We start from the raw sequence: 17,256 nt of genomic DNA on the forward strand, positions 1-17,256 counted from the left end.
GCTCGACGACTGAAGGCTCGAAGTGCCAAGTATATCCTGTTGGACGGGGAACTATTTCGCCGGAGTGCGTCGGGAGTGTTTCTTACCTGTGTTACTCGGGACGAGGCAGAATGCATCATGATGGAAGTGCATGAAGGCGAGGGTGGCAACCATTCTGGCGGACGCGCACTTGCTCTCAAAATCAAAAAGGAAGGACATTATTGGCCTACCATGATGGCCGATTGCGAAACTTTCACGGCCAAATGCGAAGCTTGTCAGCGCCATGGGCCAATGCGGCACGTCCCGCCCGAACTACTAAACACCGTCACTGCCCCTTATCCCTTTATGCGCTGGGCCATGGTTGCCATACGACCTTTGCCGGCATCCAAATCCAAGAAGTATGTCCTGGTGCTGACCGATTCCTTCACCAAGTGGGTGGAGGCAGAATCTTTCACAAGGATCCAATCCTTAGACGTGACCATTTCATATGGAAGAACATCATATGTCGCCACGGACTCCCATACGAGATTGTCACCGACAACGGTACCCAATTCACTTCGATGATCACCAGACGCTTCCTGACAAAATGGCAAATCCGTCTTAGCACTTCGACTCCTCGATACCCGCAAGGCAATGGTCAAGCTGAAGCCACGAATAAGTCGATCGTCGATGGGCTCAAGAAACGACTCGGTCGAAGGAAAGGAGCGTGGGCAGATCACCTGGATGGCGTGCTGTGGTCATACCGCACAACCCCGCGGCGGAGCACGGGACAGTCCCCTTTCTCCCTCGCATATGGTCTCGAAGCACTTGCCCCGGCTGAAGCAGGAGTCCCGACACTTCGTCGCACTATGATGGTCGACAATCCCAAACTTAACGATGAGATGCTGGTCGACCACAACGATCTTGCCGAAGAATTGCGCGACAAAGCTCTAGTTCGGATGCAACATTACCAAGACGCAGCGGCTCGATACTAAATAAGACTGTTCGTCAGCGGCGTTTCAACGAAGGCGATCTGGTTCTGCGAGAAGTCTTCGAGAACACCAAGGAAGTAAACACCGGTAAACTCGGCGCTCGATGGGAAGGTCCATATCTCGTGTGTAGAGCAGTTCGTCCGGGAGTTTACGAACTCGTAACCATGGCTGGGTAACGGATCAAAAACTCGTGGAACGCGGCCCACTTGAAACGTTACTACAGCTAAGTCGTTGTTACGACTCTATCTAGGAGTTTTCGGGAATCCGAACTCCCATTATCTCTCACTTGTAATACGAACTACGGTTGGCTTGATCCCCACTTCGGGGTACATAGGCAATTCCTTATCTTTTAAGAAGATTAAGCGAATGCAGCTAATATATTAATAAAGCTTTTTCCGGCTAAAAAACTTCTTCTGACTTCTGAACACATTCAGACCGGCGACAAGCCAGTGTGCAACATATCGACTATATTCAAAATTTCACTTGCATTTAAATCTCCTTTACACGGTTTGATAATTCCAATAAAATTAAAGTTTCAATAACCAGGTCAATCCCCATTACATGCTTTGGATGTTTTGACTAATAATAAAGAAAAAAAGAGAAAAGAGACGCAAAGGGAGAAAATCCCTTCGACGACTCAGGGTCCTAGATGAGAAAAGAAAAAGACCGCCATCACCGTCAGATCGTCTGCCAACGGTTCTTCCACTGTTATCTTGTCTAGTTCAGTTCGCCAGAATTGACGAGATTGCCTCAGGGTCTCCAGTCTCTCCCTCGGCACTTCGACGCCTCTTGACAACAGGTCTTCCAAGAAAGAACACGGGCCCTCCACCAGGTGCCTCTCACGGAAAATCGGGCTGGTCGACTCCAGGAAATTGGCATACCGCCTTAGCCTTTCTATGGAAGCCCGGTAGGCCCTGATATCCACGGTAAACAGGTGCGCGGTGTCTCCGAGGGGCTGACAATCGTCCTCAAAAAGGACAGGCACCTCCATACTCGCCACCAGCTCTTGGCACGCCGCATGCGCGGCAAGCAGTCCGGTCATACGCCACCTCTCCAACAAGAAGCCTTCGGTGATTATTTCGTTCAGGACCCGAATAGTCCCGTCCAAACGATAAAGCCGGCAGACTTCGGCCAATCTGCGGCGTCTCGCCATAAGGTGAGCCCCCAGTCTATAGCGGCGAGCCCGGTACCTTTGGAGTTCTTGACACACGAGGCTCCCTTCTGCACCCGCCATGTCAACATGTGGGACAGGTGCGCGAATTCGGTAAGTCTCCACGCCTTCCTGGGTGGGAGGATTATCCGACGATTCGGCTTGGTTGGAACCGCTCGACGAAGCGACCAACCTTTCCCGAGCCCGTCTCAACCACGTAGATCGAGTAGTCACCATCTCTTTCTCTCAACACTTTCGGAAGTTGTGGAGGTTGTTAGAATGATCTCTCAAACCCTCAATCCTATTTATACAGGATTATGGGAAGTAACCGCCGCTGAATCCACCAATCAGGATGCAGCGTGATTTTCGCGAGGTCCCGAGAATAATTCTCAAAGACCGCGCAACGCATTTAATAAAGCGCTTTCACTATTTCCAAAAGAGAAAAGGGGAAATTTTCCTTAAAAAAAAAAAAAAAAAAAAAAAAAAAAAAACTATACATACCTTAGCCCGACCCGGACTACGTATTTATTAGTCCGTACCGAACTCACCCATCGTTGACACCCTGCCAGGTGATCAGCTAATAAAACTACCCACTATTTTTCAGGATAAGCCGAACCCAGAGTTATTACTTCGCGCCTGACTTTCCTATGTAGGGATAAGCCGGACCCAGAGTATTTATTCCGCACCCGCTTTCTATTTTTGGGGTAAGCCGAACCCAGAGTGTTTATTTCGCACCCAAACTTTAGTTTGGACAGAACGGTTAGCCGAACCCAGAGAATATTTTCGCAGTCCAGAATCCGAACTAAAGCAAAGGAGATAAGCCGAGCCCAGTATCTCGCTCTCCGATTAAACACACTTTGTTAACACTTCATCGCCAACTTTTGAGGCTCGAGTCGATGTTTTCTACCATCAATTAATAAAAATTGTCTGTTGTAAGCCGGGAGACGTCTCGCCTCTGACACATTTTTTAAGTAGTAAAACAATGACTAAGTACAGAATAGAGCAGCAAAACAAATCTCTTATTATTATAAAAGTTTTATTCTAAGCGAGATTCAAGTTCGCCCGTTACATTGCAGCTAGGTCTCATTAAATAATCAAATAAAACATCCTAATTCCAAACTGGTGCGCCATTCGCAGCAATCTCACGAATGCTCGTCTTGAGTCGTTTCGGCATTGGCCATAGCAGTTGCAACCCAGTCTTTTCCCAGTCCTCAGAACGAGTCTCCAATGCTCTTGCCTTCTGTTCGGATTCATCGAGCAGCTCGGTAGTTCTTTTCCTTTTTGCCTTGAGTATGGCGATTTCGGATTCCAGAGTCCTCAGCCGTCGATCGATCCTGCCTTTCTTCATATGAAAGTACTGAAGATCTTGAGTCAGTTCTTGGTGCGTACCTTCAATCTGCATACGCAAAGTCAATGACAGGTTAGTACGAATTTCGGTCGTTCATAAGGAAAAAAAAAAAAAAAATGGCTACCTGACGGAAAAAGGCATCAGGCTCAGCAAGCTCGGCATCGGTTGCGCGCCGGTTAATGTAGAACGGCTTAACGTTGCCCGGAATGAAGTCGCCAATCAAGGCAGGATCCATGTGAATCGGTGTCCGATCTGATTCCCTTCGGCATTCATTGCAGTACGTAACAAGACATGGCGGTAAATCAGCTATCTTGTCAAACCCATTCTTAATCCAATCTTTTGGGTGAGACTCCAGCATCTCGAGTTTGAGCAACAGATCTCGTTGTACTTGTTCTGATGCGGCAAGACGATTGGAATATTCCGCGTGGCGATCTTCCACCTCGTGAAGAAATTCGACCAGTTCGCGCCTTTCTTCCGGTTTAACGCGGAACATCAACATCCAGGGAGCTCGGATGTTCGGGAAGTACGCCATCCCTCTTTCGATAGCTTCGGCATTCGAAAACGTCGGCACATCGTTGCCAACCAACGGGGATTCTACACTGCTAATCGAGCCTGACATTGTCCAGATCGAAAGTTTTCTTGGATGTTTAATCCGCAGGCAGCACTGGATAGATTTATACAAGTCTTGGGAGGTAAACCCCTTAAGAAAATTGGAAACTTTCCATGCAAAATGGTAAGAATGCAAATTTTCTTACTTTATCAATTTTCCTTTAGTGATAAAAAGGAAAAATTCCGGTAATTAAGTCCCCAAAAAGAAAATGGGCCAAACAAATCGGCAATGTTTTACAAAGGTACTCGGACCCATAAGGGTTGACAATAAAAAAAAAAGAAAACGAATTCAATTTTCAATGTCCAAGGCACCGGACAGATTTGCTTGCAAACTCTCGGCGTTCGAGCCGAATGGATGTCCAACGGATTCCGGAGCCGTCGTCCCCGGGGGGGGGGGGGGAAATCCATAACTAAGCTGGTCCAGGGACATGGAATGATGGCCCCATTCTCAATCAGATATTGTACAGCTTCCTGTACTGCGGTGGCTTGGTTCAGCAGATCTTCCAAGGGGCGAACCTTCACCTGTTCGACTAGATAGGCCTTGACCTTGTCTAATCGTGTCTGCGCTTTCTTCGCTGTTCGCTCCACTTTCTCCCATCGATCCGTCCGAAGTCTTCTAACTTCGAAAGCAAGCTGAACCTTCAACCCGTCGCATGATTCTTGCAGTTCGACTTTCTCTTCTTCTAGAGTAAGCGCTCGGGAGTTCAGTTCGCTAACCCTCAGTTCGGTGTTGGCAATGATGCCATCTTTTTCGGCAACGAGCGCCTCGAGTTCCTTGATCCTCGCGTCCTTAGCATCACTGGCAGCTCGGATCTGCTCTACGCATTCCTTCACTTTTTCGAGCTCCAATCCCGAATTTTTGCTGGACTTGGCACACCTATCGTATAATTGAGTTAGCGTGTTCATCTTGGCGGCAGTCTGTAAATTCAAGAAGCGTATATCAGTTCACCTGCTAAAATTCTAAGAAAGTTAAAAGGAAGGCATACCCTTAGGTGGGACTCGGCGACATCAAGGAACGCCTGTTTGAACTCCAGTTCGTCTGCTGACGGAAGGATTCGACTGGAGGTCTTCAAGTTTCGGAAGAGCTCGCCTGAAGCCTCACGATTGGTCACCAGAGGGTAGTCGCTGAAGTAGTGATAGGAGAAGCGATCAGTCTTATCATTCCTCCTTTCTAGACGGAACCGATCAGAATATTCCAGTCCAGCTTCTTCGGCCGAGCGCTTGCGGTTTACTACCGCTTGCGGCTCCGTGGCTGGGTTATCTCCGGTTTGCTTCTTCTTCTTCTTCTTCCTCCTTTTAGATCCAGCTTCAAGTTGAGGAACGTCTTGTTTTTCGTTTGGAGGATCGGCGTTCTCTAAAGCCAAGGGAAGGGTTTCTCCCTCTGCAACGTTGGATGGCTCGATATCTTCTCCGGGTGCCTGAATAGGGTCGGCGACGGTCTGGTCTGGGGTAGGATCAACTTCGGTTAGACCCTGGGATGGACCGATCTCGGCTTTAATGGCAGATTGAGTGTCTCGGCGAACAATCTGGACATCTTTGGGTTCCATGACACGGCATCCGGCAGATCGTCCTAGCGAACTGGCGAAACTTGGAAAATTTGTCCTAGCTTTGCCCATTGCTGTTTCGATACGGATACGAGTGATAGAATCCCACTGACGGTTGTTCCCGGTTAGCAGAGCGTCTCTGACAAGGAGATAGTTCGGAGCTAGGCGCGTTGCACAAAACGGACGATCTGGAAGCAGAGACACGAAAAAGTTAAAACTGGTCAGAGGTGCCGAAGTCAATTAAAATACTAGAAATATAAATCTACCAGGATTTTCATTCCACACTCTCCGGTGAAAACCCAGCGGGTTAGCAAATGAGTACTGGTCGACGCGGACGAAGAAGTACTGGTTCGTATACTTCTTGAATTTATTCACTCTTTTACCGACAAGAAAATTATGAGCCGGCCTCATGTTCACTTCCCACCGATTCGAACTCTTTGATAGCTTGTAATTTGAGAGTTGTTCAAAACATTGAACTCCAATGTTGACTCCAACTTCGGCTGCTACGGTTAGAGCAGCCATAAAGTTACAAATGGCTCCGGGAACGAACTGCGAGATCGCTAGCCTCCGTCTTTCGGCATAGATTGAAATCAACTCCGGGACTGGGAATAGGAGGCGACAATTGGTAAAGTAACCCTCGTACAAGCATACATACCCTTCTGGGGGGCTCCAGGGGCGTTGGTCTTCTCGAGGAATCAAAATTGTAACGTTGCTATTGAATAAACCACACGAGTTTAGCATTTCGTTCACAGTTTCGGTCGAACTCGAACTCTTTTCGCCTCCAATCCGTCCTTCGTGGTCAAACAAGGGGTCGATATCCTCGATCAAAAATCCTAAGGGTACGAACCGATCTTCCTCTTCGTGACGAACTGATGACGGCAAGGTTGGGTCCACCTGTGAAGAAGAGGCTCCTGTTGAACAGCGGACCAGGTGTAGCGGGACTTCGGAGGCCGATCTACTTGACTCCCCGATCTGCGCGGAGCGTTCAGGATTGAGAGTTCTTCGTCTGGAAGTACGACGAATTAATTGCTCGCTTTCAATTTCTGGCGAAGAGGCAGGTTATGATGTGCTCGCCATATCTTGAGTTCGGAGAGTGTGGAAGAAAAATAACAAAATGAAATGGAAGAGAGATCGGAGCAGATTACCTGTTGCTGTTGGCGAAAAATGAGAAATGACGAGAGCAGAGGCGTATTTATAGAGTCGAATGGGCGGCAACCCTACGAAAAGTAATGATGACCTACGCGACTCTTCGAATTCCGAGTTAGCGGATGTGACGCAAGCGACACGTGTCATCCGGACAATACGCGGCGAGATGATCTGGAGATCTGAGTAAAATCAATTAAGTCTTTATGGATTAGATCGGATATTCTCTTTCCATAGTTCAAAATATTCGAATTAAATCTCGAATATACTGAACTGGGGGGGGGGACTAATTGTTGGTGCGGGATTCAGCACCCCCGACATACCGAGTTAAACCAGAAATATTAATTGATTATTTAACCGGGAATCCGGTTAAGGGATCAATTAGGTCACCAGGAATCAGTTCGGATGAAGCGTAGTCTTGGAGAAGAAGGAACCGACGTCCACTTCGGTGCGGCGGCCGACTCAAGCAATAAGGCAGTTTTCCATATCTCACTTCGTTCGTTAAAGGAAAGTTAATATATTATGTGATCTGCGAACATGTATAAATAAGGGGAGACTTCTCCATTGTAAATCATCTAGAATCTAATACAATAACCGAGTTCTCTTTTCATTCCTAGCAATAAACCCTAACTTCTTTGAGTTCTTCTTCTTTACTTCTAATTTCAAGGTTTAGATCTATTTTCTAGAGAGATTATCTTATTGAATTTGTTTCCCTTCTTAAACAAATTCATTGTGGAAACCTAGTTTCTACAGTGGAGAAAGCTTCTTCGTTTTGTTGGTTCAAGGGTGCAACACCTCGAAATGCGTTTAACTTGTGGGTTTCCCAGCTGGATAGACTGCCCCACACGATCGAGATTAGTTGCCCCAACAGATTTATCCGTTGTGTCAAGAATTTACAAAAGCAAGAGATCGTCTTCTGCTGGCTTGTGATTTCAATGTTGTCATCTGGAACCTAGCTCTCCAAAGACTGAAAAGTTGACATCGAGTGGTTTTAGCAGTTGGAATGAATTAATCAAGTAGACCCAGAAGAGGAAAGACGTACATGTCTCCTATGCTCCGGAAATTTGTAGCTTAGGTCGTTGTCTTTGCAATTTGTTCTCTTCAAGAACATAGACCAAAAAAATCATTAACACCATTAGACATCGGAGAAATTTCTGGAATTTATATAATTATTTGAGAAATTCTGAGTAGGCCTGGGCATAAAAACCGTACCCGAATACTCAATCCGGAACCCGACTCGAAAAACCAGGTTCGGGTTGGGTTCGGGTTTGCCTATAAAACCCTATTGGGTTCTATTTTCTAATACCTGTGGGTTTGGGTTAGGATCGGATAATACCCGGTACCCGTTTGGGTACCCAATAAACCCGAACATATAAACATATTTATAATATTTATCATTAATATAATGCAATTACCCTAAAGTTATGATTATAATTTTGAATATTTCATTTAGTTTTATACCTAAATATCAAAAATAATCAAAATATCTAAAATATATTGTCACATAAGTCAAACTTTAACTAAATTTATTTAAATTTAATTAATTTTAATTATATTTTTTCGGGTACCCGGTAGTTCGGGTACTAATTGGGTTCTGAAAATTGTAACCCAAACCGACCCGAACCCAGTACTACCCGAACCGAACCGAACCCAAACATAGTAAAATACCCGAATGGGTTCTATTTTCCATTACCCATTAACCCGAACCCGAACGGATAATACCCGAACCCAAACGGATAACCCGAATGCCCAGTCCTTTCTGAGTTTAATTATAGTACGTTTTATTTTTAAAAATACACATACCTATTTTTTTTTTTTTTTTTTTTGCAAAACTACTATTAATTAATTAATTGCAAATACACCAAAATATAGATTACACGGTAACATCCTCCTACTAAAGAAACTCAATCTGTTTTTTTTTTTTTTTTACTACAAATGAGAAAGACAAGAAATCAGATTTTGACTCAATGTCTTTTACATTTGCCAGTATACTTCATCTCTTGTAAGGCTCAAAAGGATATCTCTGAAACTCAGAGCCGAATGTGATAGATTCCTCGTCGAGTTTCTTCTTCAACCTCCTCCAAGTCTTCATCTTATTAGACTGTATTAATCCTTTATACAATGTCTCAAACGTTAGCTTTTGCGGCAAGTAACCCTTCTCTATCATCTCCACAAAATACCCACAAGCCTCCTTCCATTTCTCCTTACTACACAACCCATGAATCAATGACGTATACGAGTCCAAATCCGGACCAGTTTCACTTGCTTTCAGATCATCCCATATCTCTTTCACAGTCTCCATCTTCCCCAAATTGATAAACGTCCCCAACAATACATTATACGTCTGCGTGCTTGGTTTACACAATCCAGTCTTCATCTTCCTATACAGATTCATTGCCCCATTAGCATCTTTCCTCCCTTTGTATTCTTTGAAAAAACAATTGTATGTCGCAGAAGACGGGCTTATCCCAGTTTCCACCATTGTTTCAAGCAACTCTTCCGCTTCCTCCAATCTCCCACAAGAACAGAGACATTTAACAACCGATGTGTATGTTTCAATCGTCGGACTAATCCCTTTCGCCTTCATCAGCTTCAACTTGTCCAGCGTCAGCTCGGACTTATGAGCTCGGCTATACATATGAAGCACGATGGAAAAACTCGTAACATCAGGCTCAATCCCTCTCTGACGCATTTCATCGAACATCTTCTCTGCAGTCCTCACATTCCTCTCGAACCTTTCTTCCGGATGCAAACTCGCCGTCCGACAAATCCCATTGAGCAAAACATTATACGTGACAACGTTCGGTTCAATCCCAGACTCAATCATCTCCGCTAAAAACTTCTCCGCCATATCAATCCTCCTAAGCTTACACCAACCAGCAATCAAAATCGTATAAATCTTCTCATCACACCCAAACTCTTCTTTCCTTTCATTAAAAACCCCAACAGCCATCTTCGTGTAACCGTACTTACAAAGCGTATCGAGAAGAAACCCGAACTCGACAACACCGAAACGACGGTTCTCGAGGAAACAAGGCGCATCGTCGAAAGCACGAACCGCTTGACGCGTAAGCCCCGCGGCGATTAACCGTTTGGTTAGGATTAGAAACGTCTCAGGAGAGGTTTGATCCATCTCCACGATGAGTTGTCGAACGACGTCGAATTGACGAACGCGTCCAAGGATATCGATGATGAGATTGAAGGAGGTTGGCGTTGGTGTTGAAGGACAAGGTAAGGAGCGTAGATACTGGAAGAAGGAGAGGGCGATTTTGGAATTGTGACGGAGACGGAGGAGGGTTTGGTGGATTAGGTCGGGAGAGAGTGAGATGCCGTTGAGCTGTAGAGATGATTCCATCAAGTGGAATGGGTTGTGATTTGTTATAAGCATTTGGGAGATTAATTCGGCGTCGGAGGAGGGTTCGAGTTTTGGGAGATTGAGAGTGAAACCGTCGGAGGAGAGGGTGGAGATACGGCGGCGAAGTTGAAACGCCGGTGATATTTGCTTCAGCAGCATCATTTTGGCGACTGTGTTAACAAAAAATTTGCAGATTATGCCATGTGGGAGATTTTTTCCAAGTTGGGTCGGGTATTTTTAAGATTATGGATTCGGGTCGGGTTTATCGAGCTGGGCTGAACCCTCCAGTGCTTGGCCCATTTAACCCCAAAATGATTCGATCGAAGGTGAAGAAGGGTTGTGTGTAGGCTAGAGATGGGAAACAAAAAATTAGAAAAAAGTACTGAAGTAATGAAAGAGTTCAAATTTAAAATTTAATTCATCATCTTCCATTAACAATTTTCATACAAGATCGTCCTCTTTAATCTTTTTTTCGTGCCCTTTATTTTATAAGTACGTTGATGATAATGATGAGGAGTTTGAACCGTATAAGCAGAAAGAATCATACAAAAAAAATCAGCCATGAGGTTACACAAAAGTAAAAAAAGTAAATCTTTCTTGGCCATTCGAGAGAATGGCGGTAGATCAAAATCATTATCAAGGTTGTACAATCTTGGAGAGTTGTTGATGCTAACCTGTACAACTTCTTAATCAGTATTAACCATATGCTCTCTATCTTCTACCCATTGTGGACTCGATTCTGCCAAGGCATGCTCTAGTATTTTTCCTCTCTTTACCTCTTGAGTTCTCCTTCGGTTTGATTCTAGTGTTATGAGCAAAGCTGTTATGTCAGCAGGACTGACTCCGCCTACTCTACTTGCCTGCCCGATTGTCTCTGGTCTCACCTGAATTTATAATCGTTCACATCATAAGAAGATAAGCTATATATAAACCACACTCATTATACTAAAAAAACTACTTTAAACACACCTTTGAAAGTTTTTCACGCCCTTCATGAGATAGAGTTGTCAGCGAATAGTAATCCAAATCCGCTGGAAGTCGTCTATGTTGTTGGTGGACCATCTATTAAGGATGCATTTTTCAATTCATGTCCATATCTCCAAGCAGGCAAGGAGTATGTATTTAAAGGAGCAATGTAGCAGACAGAACATACCTGCTGGAGTTGGTTTTGCTGGCGCACAATGAAACCTTCATATTTTATATCGATCTCTACACACTCTTTCTCCATTCTAGATAATGTTTCATTTCCAAAGCCATGCTTCTCAAGAAGCTTGTAGTGGACATGAGGTTTCTTTAGTAGACTCTCTAGTGTTGCAGATTCTTTGACTGGCTGAGAAGACACATTAGAAACTTCAGCAGCCAAATCACCTCCTGCAACTGCAAGCAATACATCATCAACTTATGCAATGTACAAACTTCAGTTTTAAGTCTTAGTACGTTTGCTTGAAGAGAGAGATAGTCAGCTCCATGTGTTAGTACAGTCGGTACAAAAAAGTTAGGGAGTTTTGTCAAACTTCTTGTGCGTAAATACTCTCATTCCACATAGCTTTTCTAAAGAACTATCCCATGTTAAAATGGATGCAAGGATCAACAGCATAAACTCGTTCTAAAAATAAAACTTAGCTGGTTGGGGGAATGGAATAGGTAAAATAGGTAGAGTAGGTAGACAACCTGAAATCTTAACAGTTTTCAGTCTCTTCTTCTCTTCTGAAATCTTTGCTTGCTTCTCTTGGTACAACTTCCATCGCCTATCATCTATCAATCCTAGTTCACGCCCTAGAGGTGTGAGTCGACTATCCGCATTATCGAATCGAAGAAGAAGACGATGTTCTGAACGGCTGTCATTGAGAAAAAGAAAACATATATGACTATCCTGCACTGTGAACATACATATGTACTGATCAAGAACTTTAGTGGTAATAGACTATAAGTACAAGACTAAAAATGTTCATGTGAACAGACAAATAAAAAAAGGAAGTTGTAAAAGTCAACCCCATAGAACAGTATATCAAGAAAAGTTAAGATGACATTAAATTTAAATGAAAACTTCAGAAACATATAAAGAATGGAGGAGATATTAGGATTATGAGCAAGAAAATGAAATGGAACTTACCTTGTTAGCATGCGGTATGGCTCTCTGAGATCCTTTGTGACTAAATCGTCAATCAATGTACCTATATAACTGCTTTCCCTCTCAAGTACAATGTGTTTCTTACCATCCGAGTGTCTGGCAGCATTGATTCCAGATAAAATACCCTAATATGAAATAAATAACAGAGATTGGTTCCACCATATTTACAACGTCCATCATTAAGGAAATCGAAATCTCGTACAGATCAGTCACCTGTGCGGCAGCCTCTTCATAACCAGTTGTGCCATTGATCTGACCAGAGAAAAAAAGACCTTCAATTTTCTTCGTCATAAGGGACCTGGAACACTGATGAGCTGGCAAATAATCATACTCAACAGCATAGGCAGGCCTAAGCATGGAGCAATTTTCAAGTCCTGGCAAGCTTCTTAGAAGCGGCAGCTGGAGATTTTCTGGCAGGCCAGTTGAAAATCCCTATGAAATTACCAACCAATGAAAAAGATAGTTATAACAAAGACATTACACCCATAAGAAGATATATACGACGCCTTGAAAGACTTAATAAATAGCAACCAAGCTAAGATATATTTGCTCTAGTCTTGAAAACTCGACTTACAAAACCTCACATTAAACTACTGAGCAGTAAAGAACTTCAGGCTTGCTCTAACTATACGTAAAGAAAATTACTGGACAAGCAAATGTTGTAGATATTTAACATTTAGAGACAAACTAGGTTCCTGTCTCATCCTTAGGCTTCACTACCGAAGACAATAACAACTAGAGAAATCATAATTAAGGTATGCATCAACCTGCACATAGATCTCAGGAACGTCTCGGCCCTCTGGTTCGAGGAATATTTGATGGGACTCTTTGTCTTTGAACCTAACAATCTGAAACAAAATAAGAATTTTAGGACTAGCAAAGTCATATAAGAATTTATAAAGTTCATCCAAAGCAGTTTACGAGGTAGAGTTCAACAAATTCTATGTGCACTGCAGAAACAGAAAATGCAAGATTGATTTTAGGAATTAGAAGAATCACCGTCAAGAAAAGAGAATAGAAAGGACCTTCAGGACTTTGCAAATGAAAATTAACAAAATGTAGAGCAATTTACAGGACATCAGCATATGTAATTTGCTAGACATCATCCACGGTAGAAACAAAGAAATATCAAAGAACTGAGAAATTTTTTGGATTACTGCTTTATTTACTCCTTGAGAAATGACTTACATTTACTGAACCAAGTAAAAAAAAAATCCAAAGAACCAATGGGTTTGTTCTAGAGAACCTAAACTCTCCCAATGTCTTTCCAAAGGCCTCAAAACCAACCAAACATTCAACAGTCCCACTGATCTGTTCCATCCCCTATTGATTACTCATGCTTCCAAGGCTTTCACTATTTTGCTATCCATTATGTAGCAGCTGAACTCTCGTCTACTTATAAAGACTTACTAATATATGTTTGCATGTTGGATCAGGAACAAGTCTTAGAATTACTTTTGTGTAGCAAATTTGGATTTCCATGGTCCTGCTCACGGTTAGATTCTAGTATGTGGCTCAAACATTACCAACTATGTCTTATGTAACTTCCCCTTGGTCCAAGACAGAGATAATACAAAGCAAAAGACGTAAAGAATTTACCTTGTCCTCAATGGAAGGGCAATACCTAGGCCCTTTTGCTTCAACCCATCCACCATAAGTTGGGGTCTCATGCAAATTATCTCGGATTAATTGGTGTGTTAAGTTTGTCGTACGAGTTAGGTAGCAGCACATTTGCTCTCTCTCGACATGAAATTCTGGGTCAAAACTAAACCAGCTGACCTGGGAAAAGAAAAATAATGTTCAGCATCTTCAAATTAAAAAGGAGAGAAAGAAATAAAATACTGTTCCACTGGTGAGAAAATTATTTTTAAAGCGCCCAATGAATTCGGTCAAACTGATCTCGGAAGAAAGTTTAAAAGACTTTTGTGTGCTGGCTACTACTCGCCGACTGAGATGCTTCAAACCATGTAACCATGCAATATTGATCCTGAATAGCCTAACTTTATAATTGCATAGTGATACCTCTTCGTCTCCATGTTGAGCCTCCAAATTGGAAAAGTCTATAGTCCGGCGATCCACACGCGCTGGAGTACCAGTCTTTAAGCGATCTGTTTCAAATCCAAGTTTTTGCAAATTCTCTGTCAATCCTTGTGAAACTGACTCGCCAGCTCTTCCAGCTGGCATAGACTTTTTACCGACCCAAATCTTCCCACTCATAAAGGTTCCGGTGGTGAGAATAACGGAAGGTGCATAAAAGTCCATCCCGAAAAATGTGGCTACGCCTGCCACATTGTCATTCTTCCCAACTAGGATATCTGTTACCATTGCCTCTCTAATAGAGAGATTTTCAGTGCTGGCATACCAAGGAAATTTTACAGTTATTAGGCAGAATAGAAGAAATCATAAATAATTGGGAAGAAGAAACATATAGACCTTCAAATTCAAGATTGTATTCTTGCCATAACTTGTTATGAGTAACTTCTAAATTTTCGGCATCTTATGTCTGCTTAACAATTAATTTTGAAAGCATACCCCAATAGTCAAATTTGTGACCCCAAAAAGATCTGTAAACAACAGGTAAAACTTCAGCGAACCTTTCCACTATCTTTTTCATCTCCATGGCATATTCTCTTTTGTCGGTCTGAGCACGTAACGATCTTACAGCAGGGCCTCTTGAGACATTTAGAATACGCTTCTGTAAATAACATCTGCACTGTTAAGATACAACATCAGCGGTAAAAATTTGAACACATATCATAAGGTGTTGAGCGACAGTGACAAATAAGAAACAGTATCTGTAATTCAATTTACACCTATAAGTTAACAAATTAAAGGAGGGTGGGTGTTCTTTTTTTCTAAACTGTATAAAACAATAGGGGCCTGTATAGTATAGGAAAATGAGACATGACCACTGCTCGAGAAGATAAGTGAAACCACATCAGAGACATTGCACTGAGACAGAGTCATAAACGTTCAATTTGATCTCCTTCTGATTCCTCATGCTATCCCGGATACAAGCCAAACAAATTCTTTTGATTAAAACAAAGCTCTAAAGCTAATCCCCAAACCTCACCTAGGACGATATAAAGCATATGCGTATCCATACATATGCTGCCAAAAGATTAGCCCAACAATCACCGCACAGAGCAAGAGTATCACTGAGAAAAGAAATTAGAAACAATTACCTATCAGCAACTTTCCCAATATCACCACCAAGTGCATCAACTTCATGTACCAATTGTGATTTTGCTGGTCCGCCTACTGCTGGATTACAAGGCTTCACAGGTAACAAACAATATCTCAGCATAATTCTAACAAGTGTATGTACACACAATTACGATTAAAATTCCGAACCTGCCAAGCTATTCGATCGAGGTTCAATGTGAGAAGCAGAGTACTAGCACCCAATCGAGCAGAGGCTAGGGCCGCTTCACACCCAGCATGTCCCGCACCAACCACAATAACGTCGTAGGTCGAATCAGCACCTACAGATTACTACCACCCGTCTAAGCAAATGTACAAAACTGGATAAGTTCGCCTAAAAATTGGAGATGATGAGAGTGAAGTGGTTGTAACCTGAACAAGAACTGAAGCTTGCGGCGTATGTACGGCTAAGGAAGAGTTGGCGAGGGCGGATGTTGCGGCGGAGGAAGATGCAGAGACGAGGAGAGCGAAAAGGTAAGGAGGAAAAAGAACGAGAAGGGACAATACAAGGGAAGCCGCCGTAGAGATGGCGAAGACTGACTGAGGCGGAGGCGGAGGCGGTGACGGCGGCTCTCATCTTAAGGCGGAGGTTGCGACTTGTGGACGAGTGTCAGAGAGCGGACCAAAGGGGTTTGTGGTGGTGTTTCTCAAGAGTTAAAAACGTTTGTGGTAAAATTGATATTTAACTTCTTTTTTTCTTTCAGAAATGATTTTAACTTTTTATTAAAGAACTAGTAAAACATTCAAGAGATATATTTACAAAACTATCACTGGTTATTTTTAAATTTAATATGTTTAAATATTCATAATTTTAAAATCGGGCCTTGTCGATTCAGTGATGACAAAAAAAAAAAATATTCATAATTTTAAAATTTCTATTAATTTTATATTTATCAATTATAATATTTTAAACTTTTTCACAATTTAAAATTTATATATATATATTTTTGGAGACATTTATGAAATAAATCCTGGAGTTGGAACTTATTTACAATCATGTCATTAACATTAATTTTACAACTATTTTTTTATTTTAAATAATATTAAATTTAGAATCTAACTTGAGAAGATTTTCTCTAATTAAAATTTCTAAAAATATCATACCAACACCCATAAACATTAAATATTTTATATTTAACTAATCCATTCTCTAAAATTTTTTTGATAATAACTTATTTTCATGTGTTTGAAAGTCAAGTCATTAAACTGTTGATAATAACTTTAATTTTTTGAAAATTTAGGGCCCGAACTGACACAAATTGTTGAAAAAAATTACTTCTTCACCGAAATGTTTTTCAGTAGCTAATATATTAATATATAGATTTTTTATCTATACTAATAAGAAACCATTGATATAAATCAAACTTTACAAAAAAAAAAACACTCCACCATTTTAATCGACTTGCACAACTATAAATACAAAAGTGTTAAATGATATAGAAATAAAACAACCAAAATTACAAAGTCAAATTATAGTATACTCATATAATTATAAAAATAGAATATATTATGTAATACTATTAGCTCTACATTGTAAATGAAAAAGAAAAATCACAAAAAAATATATTTGTTGACTAAATTGAATTTAATGAATAATAATGATATCCTAACTTGTATATAATAAACCACTACATGTAGACAATGAAAATTATACACTACATAATGTATTGATGTAAAACTATAGTAGATTAAAAAATACAAAATATATTATATACATCTATAGTTAATATAATAAAGAAATTTTATTTTGTATTTCTAAACAAAAAATATAGTCCCGCGGTGTACCGCGGGTGAATATCTAGTTTACTACATATAGTTAAAT

The 17,256-nt window shown here is 41.7% G+C and overlaps 2 protein-coding genes and 1 pseudogene across 5 annotated transcripts; 1 reads left to right on the forward strand and 2 right to left on the reverse strand.

The window, feature by feature from the left end:
• The first annotated feature begins 539 nt into the window (after positions 1-539).
• On the forward strand, positions 540-953 carry LOC147926949 (uncharacterized). Its single transcript, XM_087487248.1, has one exon. It carries the CDS (start codon positions 540-542, stop codon positions 951-953), a length of 414 nt encoding a protein of 137 aa, XP_087343374.1.
• A 7,629-nt stretch (positions 954-8,582) lies between these two features.
• Positions 8,583-10,533, reverse strand: LOC147926950 (pentatricopeptide repeat-containing protein At2g13420, mitochondrial pseudogene; annotated as a pseudogene). Its single transcript, XR_015582367.1, has one exon. The product of XR_015582367.1 is annotated as a pentatricopeptide repeat-containing protein At2g13420, mitochondrial pseudogene (transcript).
• LOC104748646 (uncharacterized) lies at positions 10,505-16,164 on the reverse strand. 3 transcript variants are annotated; one of them, XR_015582366.1, is made up of 13 exons: positions 15,807-16,159; positions 15,585-15,715; positions 15,416-15,507; positions 14,825-14,938; positions 14,253-14,583; positions 13,830-14,009; positions 12,998-13,078; positions 12,444-12,662; positions 12,213-12,355; positions 11,771-11,977; positions 11,253-11,476; positions 11,069-11,161; positions 10,505-10,983 (listed from the first exon to the last, which is right to left on the reverse strand). XR_015582366.1 is itself a non-coding variant. In XM_087488736.1 (13 exons), exons 1-13 carry the CDS (start codon positions 16,009-16,011, stop codon positions 10,786-10,788), a joined length of 2,178 nt encoding a protein of 725 aa, XP_087344862.1. In that variant the 5' UTR covers positions 16,012-16,164; the 3' UTR covers positions 10,505-10,785. The 3 variants fall into 3 exon arrangements, 2 of the variants coding, with proteins under 2 accessions (XP_087344862.1, XP_087344863.1); XM_087488736.1 differs by having other exon boundaries at positions 11,771-11,937; positions 15,807-16,164; XM_087488737.1 differs by lacking the exons at positions 15,585-15,715; positions 15,807-16,159 and having other exon boundaries at positions 11,771-11,937; positions 14,825-14,943; positions 15,416-15,502.
• Between the last annotated feature and the right edge of the window lie 1,092 nt (positions 16,165-17,256).

Source organism: Camelina sativa, chromosome 15, assembly GCF_030686135.1.
Source record: "Camelina sativa cultivar CO46 ecotype springtype chromosome 15, ASM3068613v1".
Taxonomy (NCBI): Eukaryota; Viridiplantae; Streptophyta; class Magnoliopsida; order Brassicales; family Brassicaceae; genus Camelina; species Camelina sativa.

Excerpts from the sequence above, each read along its gene's own strand:
- LOC147926949 (XM_087487248.1), top strand. The coding sequence starts at position 540 with ATGATCACCAGACGCTTCCTGACAAAATGGCAAATCCGTCTTAGCACT.
- LOC104748646 (XM_087488736.1), bottom strand. The coding sequence starts at position 16,011 with ATGAGAGCCGCCGTCACCGCCTCCGCCTCCGCCTCAGTCAGTCTTCGC. Across the intron at positions 15,508-15,584 it reads TCGATCGAATAGCTTGGCAG|CCTTGTAATCCAGCAGTAGG; the intron begins GTTCGGAATTTT and ends TTACCTGTGAAG. Across the intron at positions 14,584-14,824 it reads ATGAAAAAGATAGTGGAAAG|CACTGAAAATCTCTCTATTA; the intron begins GTTCGCTGAAGT and ends TTGGTATGCCAG.